Below are 19,474 nucleotides of genomic sequence, written 5' to 3'. Positions count from 1 at the left end.
CACTGAGTGGGTTAAATATTGTATTAGGCAAAAGAAGGGTCGCTTTTCTATGGTCGGGGTTATTCAAATCCGGAAAAACCGATGCGCCGTTAAACCACCTTCCAGTTCATTAGTATGTAAGACGCAGAATCAACCCCTAAAAAAACTTGAGGGAAGCATCATTCTAAATTGTTTAAAAACTGAAGATTTTGTCGTTTTGGTCGATCTACCTTAATTTAATTATACTGAAACTGTGTCTGTGCATTTAAATGCATCCAATAATATTTGAGCGGGATATTCACATTATGTATATGCAAATTTAGATAAGCTTTTCATTAAATGATTTTAATTCTTATTATAATGTTCTTAACAAAACTTTAAGAAAATACTTAATTTGCCATATAAGCTGATTGTAAGTACATACATATGTGTGTAAACAAGCTTTTGTCGACTAAGAAGATGGCCTAAGTAAACATGACCCACCTCAGCTTATTCACTTCTGGACACCTGTGGTGATATTGCTAATTTATATATAGAAAACACCCAAACAAGGAGGGGCTAAAAGTGGGTTTGTGGGAGTCCAAAACACCTTGCAAGTGAGCACATTTATTTTCAATTCAAGCTTCAAAAACTTTAACTGTGTATATACATATTAGGTAGATTATTAAATTGAATACAAACTATTTTTCATATACACATAAATAATTATTTTGCTTTCAGAATACATGTTTAAATATTTCTTTGATAAGTTTTAGCTTAATTTAAATTTAGCTTTGGAATATATTTCACTTGCCGGTAAGCTATCGTCCCAAATTTCAAAATTTAAAAAACCTATTTCTCAATAAACAAACAATAGCAATATGATGAATATTTCATCCTCATTCAAAACATACATAAATAAAACTTTTCTTCCATGTTGACAACGAATTTAATACGATGCGGAATTCAGTTTTATTCAATTCTATAACCGACGTTTTCATACGAAAAGTTTTATCCGAATTGAATTGAATCAAGTTGTGAACCGGAAGAGGAACTCCCTCGGGTTAAACACCCCCAATTTAATAATGCTATCTGTTGTCTGTCGCAAATTCAATTTCTTTTATTTGGATAAAAAAATCAACAATCAAAATTTGCACAGAATCGAACACCGCTGCCGTGCTGATCACAATCTTCACAGATATAAATTGGACGTCCGATCGTTAATCAAATCCTTGCTTATGCGACGGCTTAATTTCACAATCAGATTTGATCGGTTTCAATCGCATTAATTCGAAATTTCAAATGGCCGTACGTGTAGGTATGTACATACATATGTGCATATATTGAAGGTACACACATACTGCGCACGGAAAGCTGTATGTATCCTCGGGCTTCGCGCGAATTTCGTTACTTGGCATAGGCGTACGTCTCGTCAAAATTACTCGAAAGGACCATCATCCCTTCGCCCATTATCCCACCTCGTTGGACAGGGCTCGTGTTCAGGGCGAGGGTGCGTAATTGAGGGCGTTTAGGTGAGACAGTGACATTGCTAGATACGCGAGCTTTTGACTTCCACTTCCGCTCGTTATCCAGCCTGTTGTCTTTATATTTGTTTATTTTTTTAAACGGAAATTCACCAGGAATATGTATGTGTGTATATTTACTTTATGTATTGTATGGAGTGCTTATGTAAAGATGGTTTACAGGTGTTTCAAACTGTTACGATTTTTCTATTGATTTGTGTACAATATGCTTTAAAAACCGTCAACTACAAAAAGGAATTGTGTTATGGACAAACATACTTCATAAGATCGTAGACGTCTTTTGAAATAGCTATCAAACAACAACAGTTTCAAATGAATCCTATATAAAAACGCCCAAGCAACGCCGAGCAAGTGTGCTTGTCCGCTTAGGAATTTCGCCCTTTTCAATACACCATCAAATATGATTTAGTATATAAACCTAGCATACCCCTGGTATGCCAGGACATGACAGGACTTGGATGGGGTTGGCGCTATATGAAGGTTCTTCCTCCCACTTTTACCAGTACGAAAAATACTAGAGGAAGCCTGGAAATGCTCAGATTTCCCTGACAGCGCTACTAGTTCAATATAAATAACAGAATTTCCCGAAAGTAAATGGAACTTTTTCAAAAAAAAAATGATTTTAGATTTGCATAGCGGGCAAAATATCAAACAAACAATAGATAAATATATGTATAATTTACAAATACGAAGCGAAAGCATTGAAAATGTATGAATTGTCTGACGTGTGTTCCTACGTATGTTTTTATCTCACAGCGGAAAATTTTAGAATGTATTTGTTTTTTATATATTTAAAACAAGGTAAATTTAATACAATTTTTTGATAAAAAAAACTTTCGTGTGATAAAAAACCACTGTACATACATAAATATGTACATTCATACACACAAACTACAATCTGTACGGTAATTACTATATAGTGAAATTGGATAGAATTTTACATTTACGTACGATTAATTTTAAATAAATTCAAAACCAAAAAATATAATACCGAAGAAAAAATTATATCTAATATTGTTATGAAATTTAAATTTATCAAATGTCAAATTAAATAATTAACTAGATTAAATGGTTGATTATGAGTAATAATTATCAAAATTGTTTTATAAAAAAGTTGACATAGTCTCGTCATCCACCACAATAAATAAAATTATAATATACAAAATTGAAATAATATTTCAAATAGAAAAATGAATATTGTTTTTATTTTATATGAAAACATTTTATTACATATAAATAAAATAAAAAGCAACGAACATTATAAATGAAAATTCTTGTTCAGCACAGGCAAGTATGTCACCTTTCCTTATTTTATGATGTTGTATGCAAAATTTGTTTCATGTACGTTTATGAGTTTTTTAGAAACAAGCAGATGACAGTTTGACAGCTGTGTACTGCAATATCATACAATACAAAATTAGTTTCAATCTACTGCTATATATACATATATATATTTATATGTATTTATATATATATATATATATATATATATATATATATATATATATATATATATATATACATATGTATTTGTATATCTATAGAAAATCGCCGCTTTCATCCAAAGCCATGCATGAAGTTGAATTAAAAGTTTTGATGTTTCAGTTTTAATCACCCTTTCGTCGTACGGGAAAACAATCGCTTTGTGGTCGCTTTTTAATCTTCTTTTTTTTGCCATGATCAAACACACTGCATAGAATCGAGCTTTAATTTAATAAAAACAAAGTTTCTCTTTGCTTATATTTTTTTATTGTTTCGTCCTCGAGGACTCCATAATTGCAGAGCCCGCCATCAGTTTACTCGTTGAGTACACAACAAACAACCGTTTTCCTTTTAAACGAAACTAACAGTGCTAATATTAATTTTCTTTGGCAAACAGTCCCACAGCGCCTGCCCAATGAGTACACCAACAAACTCGCCTCGATCTTAAGCTTCAGATTTCCCCCTCCCCCCCAAGATTTTTTTATTTCGGATGAAATTAAGCTCGATGATGAATGGTGAAATTTCTCCAGGCATGTGTAATTGACGCCGATCGACTCGGATAAGGTGCAACTTTAAGCCCCACGCCGAGCTGAGTAAGCCCTAAATTAAGCTCTTGTACGCGGCGCTGCTTATGATTGGCCCTCGTATCTAGATCGTGTTTTTCGGGTCGATTGTTCTCGTATCAATTTAATTTGCGGCTTAGCTCACCGTTATCGACGACTAAACGCTCACCTTTCACCGGAAGGAGAGATAATACGGCGCTTTTCATCCTGTTATGTTGGGTTTCCTTTCACTCTCTGAAAAACCCAGGCTCCGTCTTTCACATCGGAAGTATTATATCTCCGTCTCTTATCGTCCCGATACTTTAACCCGTCTTTACATTCAAAATTTATAAATTTGAATATCTTCATTGAATCGCGGCCTTTGTTCGATTCAATCGCACTTGTTGATCTCCTCCTTTTAGTTCAATGTTATTTTTTTTTAGTGCAAATCTGATCGTTTTTATTAAACATCTCATTTGAATTTTGACACTCATTCTTCTTTTAAATAGGAAATTCAACAGGATCAAACACTCCCCTTTGATTTTTGAGATTAACTTACTTACGATTCACAGAATTCACAATGAAATCATTAAGAAATCCAATAAATTTAATTTCAAAGTTGATTAACTTCAATTAGTATTTAATTTGATTCAATCATTGACGTACTCAAATTTTGTGATTCCATTATTTGATTAAGTTATTGAACTCTTTTTATAGATTTATAATACACATAACATATATTTGTAAGTCTATAGTCGTTTTACTTTATTTTGTGTACGAACTAGCAAACTGCTCAGCCTGAGAAATAGTTTTAAGAAAAAATCTGTTTCTAAATTGAAAACTGCAGATTTGCACTGTAGACCAGCGGTTTCCAAACTGGGAGGCGCGCCTCCCAGGGGAGGCGCGGACTATTGCCAGGGGAGGCACCAAAACTTTTTAATAATAAAATAATTTTCATACCATAATATCTACAAATAAACAAAACTTCATATCGTAGCTTAACAGTAAAAATTCAATGCACGAATGTTTATTTTTATTTTTCTTTCATTTTTATGTATGCATTTAATTCCTATAAAAAAGTTGAAGTTATGGCAATCAAATTAACAAAAGAATGAGTTGGATTTATTTTCACTTTCCAAAGATTTCTGGGCCACAGCCAATATTGAAGCAAGTAAAAATCTTTTTATTGACCAATTGGATGGTTTATTGCTGCATTTTTCCAATTATTTCAAAGACCTTGATTTCTCAAAGATTTTGTGGATACAGAATCCATTTAACTACAATGAAAAAGACGAATTCGAGATGACAACCATCGAAAAAGAAAAATTGATAGAATTATCATGAGATAGCTCACTAAAAAAAAAGTTTCAAAATGAAACCATAATTAAATTTTGGATAAATCTTAGTGGACAGTATGAATCTTTGTATTGCAAAGCAATGCAAGTGTTTCTACCATTTGTAACGTCTTATTTATGTGAAACGGGCTTTTCGGCACTAGCTGCAATGAAAACCAAATATCGAGCCAGGTTAATAGTCGAAAAGGAGTTTTGAGTGGCACTATCCATATTGCCCTCAAGATTTCATAAACTTTGTGCCAATAAACAACAACATCCTTCGCATTAAATTTTGATGTGTTAGATGTAGTTTAATTAGTAATTTAATATAAAAATAAATATACATACGTGTTCGTATAAATTTATGTTATAGCAAAACTTTTTTATTATTCTGTCTATTGTAGTGTTCAGTATTTTTTTTTAAATACTGAACTATACTATTAAAAAATAAAAGGTAGGGAGGTGCGGAAAAAAAATTTTTTTTGGGAAAGCTTAGTAGCATAAAGTTTGGAAACCGCTGCGGTAGACAAAAAAAAATATGATAATGTATAATATTATATACATAATAAAAATTTCGCGTATTTTTATAATAAAAATTCTATTCTACAGTACAAAGAAATCCTTTTCAATTCAATTGGTTTTATTTAGTGACTCGATCGCACACTGAGAGTTAATCCTTTGAATTTTTTTTATTATTTTTAGGATTAACCGATTATGTGGGTTGACCATTTGCCGTCGAAATGAATAGTGATTTGTTTGAAATGTAATGCTTTATACGAGCTTCTTCCACATTTTATGATACACATTTAATTTATTTTTCTTCAACAGAGCCAACAGTCCAGCACACGAGAGTCGATGGCAGGCAGTGCAAGCTGAGGTGGCCGCTCTCGGTACTTACCAATTGACCGAAACCGAACTAGTGTATGGGGCCAAATCGGCGTGGAGAAATGCACCGAGATGCATAGGTCGCATCCAGTGGTCCAAACTGCAGGTACTTGACTCACCGATTCACTGAGAGTGCATTCATTACTCATGACGTTATTGCGCTTTTTGCCGACCCATTGTGGACGCTCAACGGCCTCCTATCGTCAGAAGTATGTACATATGTACATACATATTTCACTATATCGGAAATCGCCATCGAATTTGCATATACAGTCCCTGACCAGAATATTACGCCACCCCTCTCGAGATGCGTTTGGGTAAATTTGTCACGGTCGTAAATAACTCATTATGGGAACTTTTGGCCTCATTTTTTTTGTGATCTTATCCTTAAATGCAACTCTATTCACTTGCAAAATATATCGGTGGATTATCCCTCAAAAGGTCTTCAAAAACAAAAGAAAGATGTTTGAAATCGGTTTGCGTCTGAATTTTGTTCAATATTGACGTGCGTTTCCGTTAAAATCATTCATTATTTTGTGAAAAGCACTGTGTTTTTTTCTCTTTTACTGCAACTTTATCATATTTCTAAGGTAAGTTGGTATATAATATCTCGAAATTTTACTTTGTTTTATGATTTAAATTGCTTGTAAAACTTTTATTGGATTTTTTTAGATGGGTAGAAAATCAGATCTTTCTAAAGAAAAAATTGCAAGCATTACATCATTATTAAATACAGGAAAGTTTTCTCAAAACAAAATCGCGACAATAAAGGGTGTTAGTAGGGCGTCTATTAGAAAAATAAAACAAAATCTGGAGACTGATTGCGACCCCACACTCAATCGGCGAGCTAATAGTGGTACTAAAAAAAATTTGGCCCTCGTGTGGATCGAAAAATCGCCAGGCTTGTTCCCAAGAATCGATTTATTACAAAAAAAAATATTCAACAACAATTAAAGGACGAAAACGTGAAATATCTACGTCAACAGTACGACGTCGTACGAACAATACATTTTTTATTATTATTTAACGTTCCTTTAATGCTACGAAAGTTTTCCACTAGTCCATCGATGAAAATCTAAAATTCGCGTTTTTCGCTCCGGCCTAATTAATCTACATACAATATTGTAATATTTGTTATTGCGAAGTACTATAAAACTCTCAAAATTGTATATTACTCTTATTCCATTTTAAGAAAATACCAAGACCTAATGGGATTCGCCGACTTTTCTTAGAATCTCCTGCAAAATTGAAAATACCCGAGTTTCTCTATCACAAATATTCACTTATCTCAATCGTGTATATTTGGTTTGTAAACTATATTGTAATTTACAATATTACAGTCAGATAAATATTATATTAATAGAAGTAGCTTTAGGCGTCATATTGCTGTCAAGTGACGATTGTCCACAGACAATCCTAAATAATTTTATCATCAGTCGTATTTGATGCTTGGTGCTCGACGTATGTCCGATAAAAACTTCTCTGTTTGTTTATATTACTCGCAAGATGGACAAGCATCGGTAAAAATTTCAGTAAATTGATCCGATGGTATTCCGTGCGTTGTAGCGTATTTATAGAGACGTACCGCGTAATATTGACATCAATTATTTATTCGTAAGGGCCCTTCTATTATTATTACATTTCTCTTATAACAATCGTTTATTGGATTTCACACTAAATTTAATATGATATCAACATAACTTTGACCCACTATTGCGAACTGGTAGAAAGTCACCGCATTAACAAATAACATTATTGTCACAACGTTTTTGCTCTATTCAACAACATTAACATTATGATTATACTATGCGAGGGATAATCTCAGATTTAAAGACTACATTCTTTCTTGTGCAGCTACCGCTAATATGTACAATGTATATACCCCTACGAATATACATATGTACATACAAAGTTTTACTTCAAAAATACCTCCTTTATTACGTCTTCATTACATAAGGACACACTTATAATATTAGTTATACACGTGCGTAATACAGGTTTCGGTGACGTGCCACTCTCATTATTTCAGATGAGAACTTCTCGCGCTCATTAGAAACGTTATGATGTCGCTACAACGAAATTGAGCAGAAAAGTAAATCAGCCCCATTCGGCTCACTTTCGAGTAACTTTACCATGAACGTCATGAATTAATTCCAATTCGTGCTAAAGTTTCCTTACGTAATAATAATATATGTAAATACCGATAGTAAAATCGGCAAGTCGAGAACACATTGCAACGGCAATTGATTAGTCGAATTGAGCCCTCGGGGTGTTTAAAATCATGCTATAATATTTAAGAAAGCTCTCTCCAGAACGTTCGCGCTGAAACTTTTGACTTACGATTAAGTTGCGGTGAACTTGCTTTAACATTTCAAATATCGTGTAGTTTGACTAGCAGCGTGTCTATCCACCATTTGATCTCTCGTGTTAAAACTTTTAACGTGTGTATAATTTTAGCTTCCGATTCAAGCTTGCTATTGTGTATGAAACTTTCAACTACATACATAGCGCCACATTCAGTATTCTCGACTTTTATTCAAAAATAATGCCATTAAACCTTTTGAAATATGCAAGCTTTTTTAGAATGTTCTTTCATCTGTTGCTGTTTAATTAGCATTATCGTAATGTTCCGAAATATAATTTTTTTCGAATATCTTTTCATTTTAAATGGCATGTACATGTACAAATGTACATGCCATTTAAATGTATACCGAATTAAAATAAGTGATAATAATTTGTGAATTAAGTCAAACAAAATTGTGGTTTTGGAACTGAAAATTGGACTTCCGCGACTTAAATTAAAATATAACAGCTCAATTGTTGACTGCAAGTAAAATTTTTTACATTTCAATTCCATCAACTAATACAATTAAATTATTATTTTATTCATTTATTACTAGTAGTTTTACCCGGCTTCGCTCAATATTTGTAGTATAAACCACTTAAAAATGGCTAATCTAACAGTAAACATTTTATTAAATTTATTTGAATAGATTTATTTTATTGAAATTTATTTGAATATTCATTTGTTTTTTATTAAACTTCACGTCACGGATTCTACGAACCAAAACTTACATACATACATATGAAGTCTCTTTTGATATTATACATATATTAGATTTAACTGGCTAGGTGCTAGTACTAATGTTACTTGAAAATAACGGATTTCAATTCAATGGGCCTCGCAGGGTTGTTTTGTATTTGCAGCTGGTTCTTATACATATATTGGTGTTGGCTATATGTAGGTGCAAGACATTATCTGCTATAGTTTCTTATGATTATGTTTAAATGTCTATTTTTGTCTGTGTATATGTGTATAAATTTATATTTTTCTCATCTCTCTGTATTTTTTCGACCATTGTGGCGCATTAGGGACTCCTGTAATTGTACAATAGTCAAAACTTGAATTTAAAATAAAAATAAACAATGTATCAATGACAATTATCGAGCGCATTAGTGAAAATTCCCATTTCGAGTCCTGGTGTACTTTAGAAATCATTTGTGTATTTCTCTAAACCCGAGTGCAGAATGTAGAGACGCGATGCGACGCAACATGAGAAATGCATGCTCATAATACTAAGCCACTCTCATTAAGGTAGCGACGATAACTATTACCAATTTCTCACTTTCCATCGTGCTATATTGCGTTAAGCATGCATCTAGTTTCAAGAGACAAACACACAGGTTAACATCCTACATACACGTACGACTTATACCCAGGAGATTATCTATGTACATATGTACCTATATATGCAGACCAGTGGCGTGCTGTCCATGGATGCTTCGGATGCTGCGCATCCCTTAAAATTTACGTCAAAAATATTTTCATACCGTTTGTTTACTGAATTTCTTAGTTTTATTTCATTTATTTTTGATATCGTGATTATGATATATACTATCTTTTTTCTGATCCAAAATTGACATAAACGAGCATCCCCATTGAAAGTCCGTAGCCGTCTGCGCTACCGGTGCTTGTTTCCCATCAAGCGCGTATCGCCTTGGATGCTGAAGTTCTCTACAAATATTTGCGCATGCGCACAAGTGAGCTGTCACTCTTGCGTATGCGCATGAGTGAGACGACTCTATAGTCGTCTCGCTCGCGTGATACTTGCAAGTTGTCTGCTCTGGAAGCTATCTTTTTTATGCATCTATAGACGATTCGCTTGATTCGTTGATTGATATTTCGTACGTTACGTCCTAAGTTTTTTACTTTTGTTATTTTATTGTAATTTATTACGTCCTAAATTATTATTTATTATGGCCCGAAATATAAATAGCCAAAGTAACAATGGATGTATCGCCGTTGTTAATAATAATTGCTATTATTTAATTAAAAATGTACTAAAAAGGACATTCGCTTCTCTACCATATAATGAAAAAGAGATTATTGTTCATTTAAAAACTAAAACATATCAAAGACATTTTAATAAATATAAATATGACAATGTTTGGAAGAATAAAATAAAATTAAAAAAAATGAACTGATCGTGTTTTGGACAGCATCCCCTGGTTGAAAAGTCACCGCACGCCACTGATGCACACTACAACAGTCCACATGTAGGAAAATATAAAATAGAATTCCCGCTGGGTTCGTCACATATGTAGTATGTTGGCCTATTTGTTTGTGCTTTAACCCAGTGAAAGTTGTCGCACGCGTTTCTTCCTCACGATTAGAAGGTTTGTTCTAATAGCATTTTAATACGATCTGAGCCCACCCCGTAGGCTCACAATGCGATCATCCCGAAGTGTAAAATTTATGTAGCGTACGGCTACGGTCATTTGCGTGTTTTGATATCGCTAAAGCATTTTTCATATCAACGTCACAGAGCGCCCGTTGAAAAATAGCTTTGCACAATCGCGCGCGCGCCACACTTTGAGAGTCGTCTCGATACGCCACCGGTCTCTCGCTTCGGAATAAAGTTGGCTCTACATAGATAAGGGAGAGTGCGCTCGCCGGCTGTCAGTCTCGACGGCGTGGAGGCAGTTAAACGGGCCCACGAAGGGAGGCAGGGGTTGAAGGAAAAGGTGTAAAGGTTGTGGCGGGGGGTGCGCCCCCTTTCGCCCCCGCACGGTCTGCCGTAAAATAAATGATGAACCCGTAATGACGGAGAAAAGTGAGTGTTTATTACAGCGTTTAATTTGACGTTATTAAGTCTGACACGATTGTTGGGAGCGCTCGCTGATGAAAAATTGATGATTCGGGCATTCGCGTTCACCTCTTTATAATACAATCTCTCAGCCTCCCCTGTAAACAGTTCGTGTAATTAGTATGACGTCACGTCACGGCTACTCATAAAAGTACGCGTTTACAATAATCTTAGTTTCGATACGATCAATAATATGACGCAATTAATTAATCATTTCATTTTTCAACAGAAAGTTACAGAAGTAGTAATGAAAAATGTTCATTTACGTGTACAATTCAAGCATTCTACATAAAAAAAAACTTTTTTTATTAGCTTCAAACTGTTTGTTCAAAAAATTTGTGATCTGATTTTAACACATTCAGCCCGGCGCATGATTTCATACATTTGCCCATGTGGCGGCACTGTAACGCGTATCGGCACCCAATTACATGTGACGGCATTAAATCACTTTATATAATGAGTTGTCCCTAAATCTTTAGAATTTTAGTGTTGGGGTGCTCAATGAAGTGGAACCGTAAAATTATAGTCTGCTATAGCACTATCCGCGTGGCCACCGGTGGTACACGCCGAGTTGAACGTGTTAAACTACTTCAACTCTTCAGGTCGCTTTGATATCTTACCGACGTACCGGGGGTTAGCTAACATTTCGTAAGCTAATGTCTCCGACATGAGGCTAGAGGAGTTTTATCATTAAAATATATCGCATCGGAGCAATGACAGCCAGCTATCCAAACGCGGCTTTCTACCACCCCCTTACAACTCACTTAAGCAGTGTTAAAAGTTGCTTTTTGTCAATTTCGTTTATTTTAAATCCCATTCAATAGATTATCAAACCCAAAATATATGCTAAAATATGATTTTCAATTTTAAATCACGATTATCATAATAGGTTTACAAATAAAGAAGTAGCATACATGAGCATTTCACAATTTACATAAATGCATAATTTTAGCTACTTTCTTATCAAAATGTATGGGCTATTTATAATACATACATATGTTCTATTCAATACATATATTATGTATATTACCAATTTCATAACGGGAACACGACTAGGAATAATTTAATCCCGCTCCGTGGTAAATAAGTTTGCACATCTCATTGCATTTCCGCATTTGCAATGGAAATTAGTATTGACTCTGAACCCCCCACTCCCCATCCAAAACACAGTAAGAATACTCCTGATCGGAGGGCTCTTCAACTACGTGGAAAATTAAATAAACCGCCATAGAATGCTGTACATATCTGATGACATTTATATAAAAAGCTTTCACGCAAATGCTCTCAAGAGCGACAAGGCTGCACTCGAATGCATTTCAAAGTGGTGGAAAATTCATCGAATGAGTCCAACTTCTATATTTTCCGCGTTCCGTACGCCGTGTCGCATCGAAGTTATTCTACATAATCATTTGCGAGGAAACTTTGTTAACACCTTTCGGCCCGCTAACTCTGTGAGTCTGGTAATTATTTTTTCACGTTAATGATCTGTTCGACTCGCCTCAGCACAGTCGCTAAGTATGTGATGCTGTGGTCGTAAATCGACGATCGTCCTGGTGTCGAGATAGCGAGGGCCAATTATACGCCCCGTTTGACCGCACTCGTTTACAATAAATTTGGAGAAGCCGGAGTGGGTGGGTGGGTGGATGAGAGGTGTAGAGAAAGCCACAGTATGTATGTACCTTCGATTCGTCGCATAAATATTTAACGGCAATTTTGGCGATTGGTGGCGACGCAGGTGGCAATTCTGCTTCGACTTCGATTAGTCTGATGTGAAAAGAAGTGGCAAATTTTAAGTTCGGCTTTAAAAAAATAGACACTGATGCATAGTGCGGATTCTTATATGAGATTTTATCTATATTTTATGACGCCCGTTCACGAAGTTCAAATAGCAAGTATCATATAATATGACTACCGTGTAGATAATGCATTAAAAGTTGTCTATTTTCAAAAAATGTCAGCACGTTATTAAAAAGTTCAACAAAAAAGTCAATATTTTAACGTAGAACTAACAGTCTGCCCGTAATATTGTGTTAAAATTATGCTGGAAGTTTGTATAATATACATATGTATGTATTACATTTTGTATGGAGTTTCGTAAATTAATGTAATAAACTATTGTTAATTCCAATGTATTCACAAAGCAAATGTACAGGACAATGCTGTCAACGAAGAGATAGATAAATCTCTGTAATAGAACAACTCTGGTATTTCATATCAAATCACTCCATTTTTTTAGATTACGATTGCACACTGGACAAAATAATAATATATAACTAATTATATGATGAAGATAAAATTTTAATGTATAGTGATATCTTATCTAAATACATATATTCCGAGTATTAGCGTTGTTAATAATTTGATTACATTAACTGTAATATTATAATATATATGAATAAACATATATATTATAATATTGCAATACGATGTGTATTGTTGAATGATTTACGGATTCGTTAATTTAGTAAGAAACGAAAAAAAAACTAACAAGATTTTCCCAGGAAAATAAATATCGGAATCCCTAAAAGCCATACGAATGCTCCGCGTAATAATTTCTAATAGACAATGCGGAACCTTTTTCTATCCACAAAATAAACTTTTTAGCATTTTTTTCGACATAAGGTCAATGTACATACATACATACATACATATGTATGTATGTATGCATATTGTACATGTTTATTTGTTACAAAAATATAATACGTCCAGTTCATTGTATTTTAAAACGTAAAAATTGTGTAATGAAAGTTATATTAAATATTAATAATACATATGTATGTATGTATGTATGTAAGTGTAATAAAGTTATACGGATTTAAACTTATGTAATAATGTCAATTTGATGTATATGTACTTGGTATTGATATTTTTTTAATTTCCGTTCGTATTTTTTAACTTTGTTTTTATTTATTTTGACAATTTTTGCTTAAGCGTTTAAATTAAATTAATCAAAACGAAAACAATCTGAAAAACAATGGTGTGAAATAAGGCGGCAGGACATTATATACAACTCGAGCGACATTTTCTCGGAAAAGCGTGTAAATGTTCCCGGAAATTATGCGCCATTTTCGCATAAGAAAGAGGTGGGACATTTTAAGACAAAGATGAAAATTGCATCAGCGAGTCGCGCAATTTTTCATAGCAATTTAAACACGCAATTAAAACGAAATAAAAATAAGCTACGAACGTGCTCAATCTTCAAAATGTCAAAAAAAAAAGCTCTCGGCAAAAAAATTTAATCAACATTTGATCAAAAGTATTTGTAAATACCGGATTTTTCTCAAATCAGACATCACTATCGTCTTAGTGAAACGTTTTTACTTTTTTTTTTTGCCGCGGAAAAAATGTTTGATTACACAGAATGACTCAATTTTCATTTTTCTTTTTTTTTTATTATTGTAACAAACGGTTATACCCTTCTTGGTTTCGCATACAAATAGCCGTTTTATTCGTTAACATTTTATTTACGACACTCGTTCGTTTATTTCGATTTGATCATAATAAACGCCTTTTTCTGGAAATCAAGGAGATTTTTGAATTATATGTAAAACCGTTTTTGGCTCTTTACATTTATCAAATTTGAAATTTTCAGGTTTTTGACTGTCGATATGTCACAACAACGAGTGGAATGTTTGAAGCATTGTGCAATCACATAAAATATAGCACAAATAAAGGAAATATAAGGTAAATATAAATCACAAAACGCGTTTATCGTTTTTATTTTTGAAAAGCGGTTAACATATTTTTTATCGATTTCAACAGATCGGCCATTACTGTTTTTCCCCAACGGACGGATGCTAGTCACGATTATAGAATTTGGAACAGTCAACTGATTACCTATGCTGGTTATAAAAACCCTGATGGAACTATTATCGGCGATCCTATGCATATTGAATTCACTGAGGTAAAAAAATTTACTCGAATTTCCATAGTTAATTTCCCACCATCATTAAGTAGCTAATTTCAAAATGATAATGGTAATCGATTTATTTGAAAAATACTTTGAAAGCATGTGAAATATTTTGTTATATTATATGTATATTGTTTATATATTGACATTGTTAAGTGTAATTTTATATTTTATAATACAGTTGTGCATGAAGCTGGGGTGGAAACCGGCAAAGACCGCTTGGGATATATTACCTCTCGTTCTGTCTTCCAACGGTAAAGATCCTGACTTCTTCGATGTTCCAAGGGATTTGGTCATGGAAATCCAATTTACCCATCCGACGTAAGTAATTTCAATGTTATCAAACAAATTGAATACACAGCACGAATATATACATAACTGAATAAACAATGCACGTACAAAATAAGCGGTTAATATTATGTACATATTTATTTCGATATTCACACAGTATTATAATAAACACTCGAGTTTGAAATAAGGCAATGATAAACTGAATTCTTCTATATATTATATAAGGAAATTTGTACTTCTTCAAAAGCTAACCTAACAAAAGCGAGAACAAATTACTAACTTTTGTAGTACATAACTGAATCTAAGCACATGGGTAGAATTTTCTCTTTTAAAGAAAACGTATATTCGTACGTGCATTCATATACATACATTTATGTGTTTTAAGTGTACTAGTGTCGTAGCATCGACTGGTCGAAAACTAATTCAATTAGTTGATAACTGGATGGTGTTTACTCGAGAAATCAAACTGAAATCCGTTCAAATATATGTACATATACAATTTAAAATTTCAAACTACATATGTACAGTCGAACAAGGTTCGAAAGTAAATTTCAATTCAATCTTCTCAGTTTAGTTTCAATATGATATGGAGTCTATTTACTATTATAATTGGGTTGAAAATACTAGCGTATCCTTCAGAAACTTTTGGAAATTATTTCAATTGCACATTAAAAATACGTTGAATGTTCGAGGTGAAGATTTTAATTACTAAGTTGAACAAGTGCACGAATATAAAAGTAAAGACAATCGTTCAACAATCGCTTTCCAAACAATAAATAAAATCACAACAAAATGTGGAGCTTTATTTAGCGCCCCGTATACGCAACTGTCGGTTTTAGTATCTCGTATTACAATTTTTTTTTAAACGTGTAAAAATCATATTTTAAATTTATATTCATATGCACATTTACTGTACACAATGTGTCGTAGTTATTATGCATTTGGGAGTCTGTCTAAAATTACTCTATTTTACGAGTTTGAAATGTGTTCTGAAAATGTTCTCAAGCCACCGTTGCCTAGCTCTGGTCCAAGAAAGCAATGATGAGATGCTGCATTGCGTTTACATGGCGAATGCACATCCGGGTGGTGGTTGCAATCTGTTTTGTCATCTCGGTGTGATCCCGGTGCATGCGGTACACCAACCGACACTATTCAAAGTTTATGCTATTCGTGTGAATGTACATGTACATACACCGGAAGTGCATATTTCGAATCAAATCATGCTTTTATCGTCTAGAAACACTCGGCTCCTCTCAATCGTGGTGCTTCGACTTTCTTGATTGCCTCTTTTAAAAACAGAGTTAGAATATTTCAACTCAAATATAAAATAGAATTTTAATTAATTAATTCGATAGCTTGATTAAACAGCGAGTCTAACATATTGCAATTAAGTTGCCTAATTCATACGTCAGATTTAATACATTTATATTATATTATTTCAATACTAATTAATACCAACATCTACAACGTTTAAATAGATATATACTACATACATACATAGATAGAGTGAAGAGAAATATGCACTTCGTGTGAATGTACATGTACATACACCGGAAGTGCATATATCGGATCAAATCATGCTTTTATCGTCTAGAAACACTCGGCTCCTCTCAATCGTGGCGCTTCGACTTTCTTGATTGCCTCTTTAAAAAACAGAGTAAGAATATTTCAACTCAAATATAAAATAGAATTTTAATTAATTCATTCGATAGCTTGATTAAACAGTGAGTCTAACATATTGCAATTAAGTTGCCTAATTCATACGTCAGATTTAATACATTTATATTATATTATTTCAATACTAATTAATAGCAACATCTACAACGTTTAAATAGATATATACTACATACATACATAGATAGAGTGAAGAGATTGAAATGGCAATGGGTGGGCCACGTGGCTAGAAGAATGGACGAAAGGTGGACAAAAGAAGTGCTAGAATGACACCTGAGAGAATGCAAACGGGTAAAAGGAAGACCGCAGGGAAGATGGGTAGACGAAATTAGGGAAATGTGTGGAGTGAGATGGATGAGAGCGCAAATCAGAGACGAGTGGAAGCTTGTTTGAGAGACCTTCATCCAGCAGTGGATGGTGAATGGCTGTAGACGATGATGATGATGATGATGATGTATTGTACATGGTCTAAGCCAGGGATTCACAAAGTGCTACTCGCAACTATGTGTGTATTACATCAGTGGTTGCCACGCGGGCTTTTTTTGGTCGTAGTTCATTTTATTGGCCTAAAATTTATATAACCATATTTGTTGTCTTGGGGTAATTCTTTTCATGGCACATTTGATTTACATATGTAATATATGTATGTAAAAGAATAAAAACAAATTTTATACATAATATTTAAACTAATGAATTTTTGAAGTGGACGAATTAATTGTATGTACATATGTATGTATAATATTTACCATTTAGGATTCTAAAATTGCTATTACTAGAGAATAAGCTAATATACAAGATTATTGTGGGAATTTGACAGCATTTATTAAAAAAAATCGTTTGTTTTTACTAGAAAGTTTTTCTTTTATTCTATTTTCTTTATAAAAATTATAACTTTTCAATCATCCATTTTTATTTATAAAATAATGAGAGCCTATAATGCAAGATATAGTGTGAAAATTATAAATTTATAGGCGTTTAAACAATTAAAATCTGACAAAATGAGTGAGAGGTGAAAAGCCAAACAAATAAGGCTTCTGGCAATTGGCAGTGGGTGAACTGTCACCTTCTCCAAAATTTTTAGATTCTTAAACGTGTTTATTACGATTGTATTTCACCATCGACCAGCGGACCCAATTAAAATCTCTATCAACGGCCAAACCCCGCAAAATGGCAAAGTTTCAAAGCGATCAGAAGAGTGTAAGAAGTTTGTCCGACCAATTTGTGAAGTTAAACTAATGAAAGCCCTGTAAAAAAACACAGCCATCATACGAGCATTGAACAAAATTTTTTCCAAACATTATATTAGACCCAATAAATTGTTGGTGTATAAAAATTAGGCATGGTTAGTCAAGTTTGTTAGCCACTGGTCTAATTTCAAACAATCCATATTATATAGAGGAGTAATTTCTCTGTTAACACCCGAGAGCAAACAATGCATTTCATGTTAATCCCTTTGTTCGATATGTGCATTATTATAATACCATTAGGGCTAAGCTCTTTATATTGTTCACATATTCATATATAATATATACATATGCACATATACATATCTTACACGAACAAAAAATAATCAAATATATAGAAACGTTATGCAGGTAATGGCGATGCGAAAGTTTGATAGAATTTTTCCCGATTTTCATGTTTATACTGTACATTCAGTTGATTCAATTCGTGGGAAGTTCTATGTATCTGGTTAGTAGAGCGAATGTGACATTGTGCAGGTGGAGTTGCGGAGTTGCTTTTTACACCGACAACCTTTTTCTCACCGTCGAGATTCACCCCGGGGATGTTAGCCCCTTTGTCGCGCGAACACATTTCATATTACGGTGTCATTGTGGGAAAGTTTGCGATGCTCCGCGGTTGCAGTTTTCAATAGCGAATCGAGTCCCGCAGACATTTTCCAACTAGACTGATTATATTATCAACGAGGTCGGGGAAAATGGGAAAGCGCATGTGATCCGACCGCCCGTTTACGAGTCGCGTTTTACGAGCCGCATGCAGATGCGATTTTTCCTCAGTTTCGGAAAATTCAGCGAATTCCTGCGAGGTTTATAACTGTGGAGCGAAATCCGCTTTCCACAATATCCCGGCCGTAATATACCCGCACCTCTTCCCCCCCCGACATTATTTACCAGACACTAAGCTGTGTCTGAGCGTGTTTCAGAATCCTTTTCGGTATTTTTCGACCGCATTTCGCCCAAGTTAAATAACACACACCAAACTAAAAAAAATCTTCGTTTTAAATAAATAAATAAAAATAAAATAAATAAATACATATACATATGTATATATATATTTATTAATAATATTTGTAATTAATTTATTGAATGAAAAGTGAGGATTGGTAATTAATTAAATATATATTATATCCACATATCGTCATCCCATGCTCTTCTGTTTTTATCTGTATTAAGCCAATTTGGTTTGGCGCATTTTTTATGCTTTGCCCTAGATCCATTCAGGCTTCTTTGGTTTATTTTGCCGTCATATTGCGTATTTGTACAGTATACGATTGATATATATATATATATATATATATATATATATATATATATATATATATATATATATATATATATATATATATATACATATGTAGTAGCGTGGACAGCGTGGTTAGCATATTATGCTTTCGAGCAGAGTGGTCACGGCTGCTGCCCAGACCTTGGTTTTTGACTCCAGTTCGATCGTTTTCTGTTAAAGTTTG

At 33.6% G+C, this 19,474-nt stretch overlaps 1 protein-coding gene across 1 annotated transcript in view; it reads left to right on the top strand.

The window, feature by feature from the left end:
- The window catches only part of Nos (Nitric oxide synthase), an 88,844-nt gene that overhangs the window by 46,140 nt on the left and 23,230 nt on the right, over positions 1-19,474 (top strand). The window contains exons 4-7 of the mRNA XM_077428470.1: positions 5,689-5,851; positions 14,485-14,576; positions 14,655-14,796; positions 14,984-15,123. Of these exons, the coding sequence (XP_077284596.1) occupies positions 5,689-5,851; positions 14,485-14,576; positions 14,655-14,796; positions 14,984-15,123 (537 nt within the window). The remainder of the gene's footprint in view (positions 1-5,688; positions 5,852-14,484; positions 14,577-14,654; positions 14,797-14,983; positions 15,124-19,474) is intronic.

Source organism: Arctopsyche grandis, chromosome 3 (genome assembly GCF_051622035.1).
Source record: "Arctopsyche grandis isolate Sample6627 chromosome 3, ASM5162203v2, whole genome shotgun sequence".
Classification (NCBI taxonomy): domain Eukaryota; kingdom Metazoa; phylum Arthropoda; class Insecta; order Trichoptera; family Hydropsychidae; genus Arctopsyche; species Arctopsyche grandis.
This window is presented reverse-complemented; position numbering and strand designations above follow the sequence as displayed.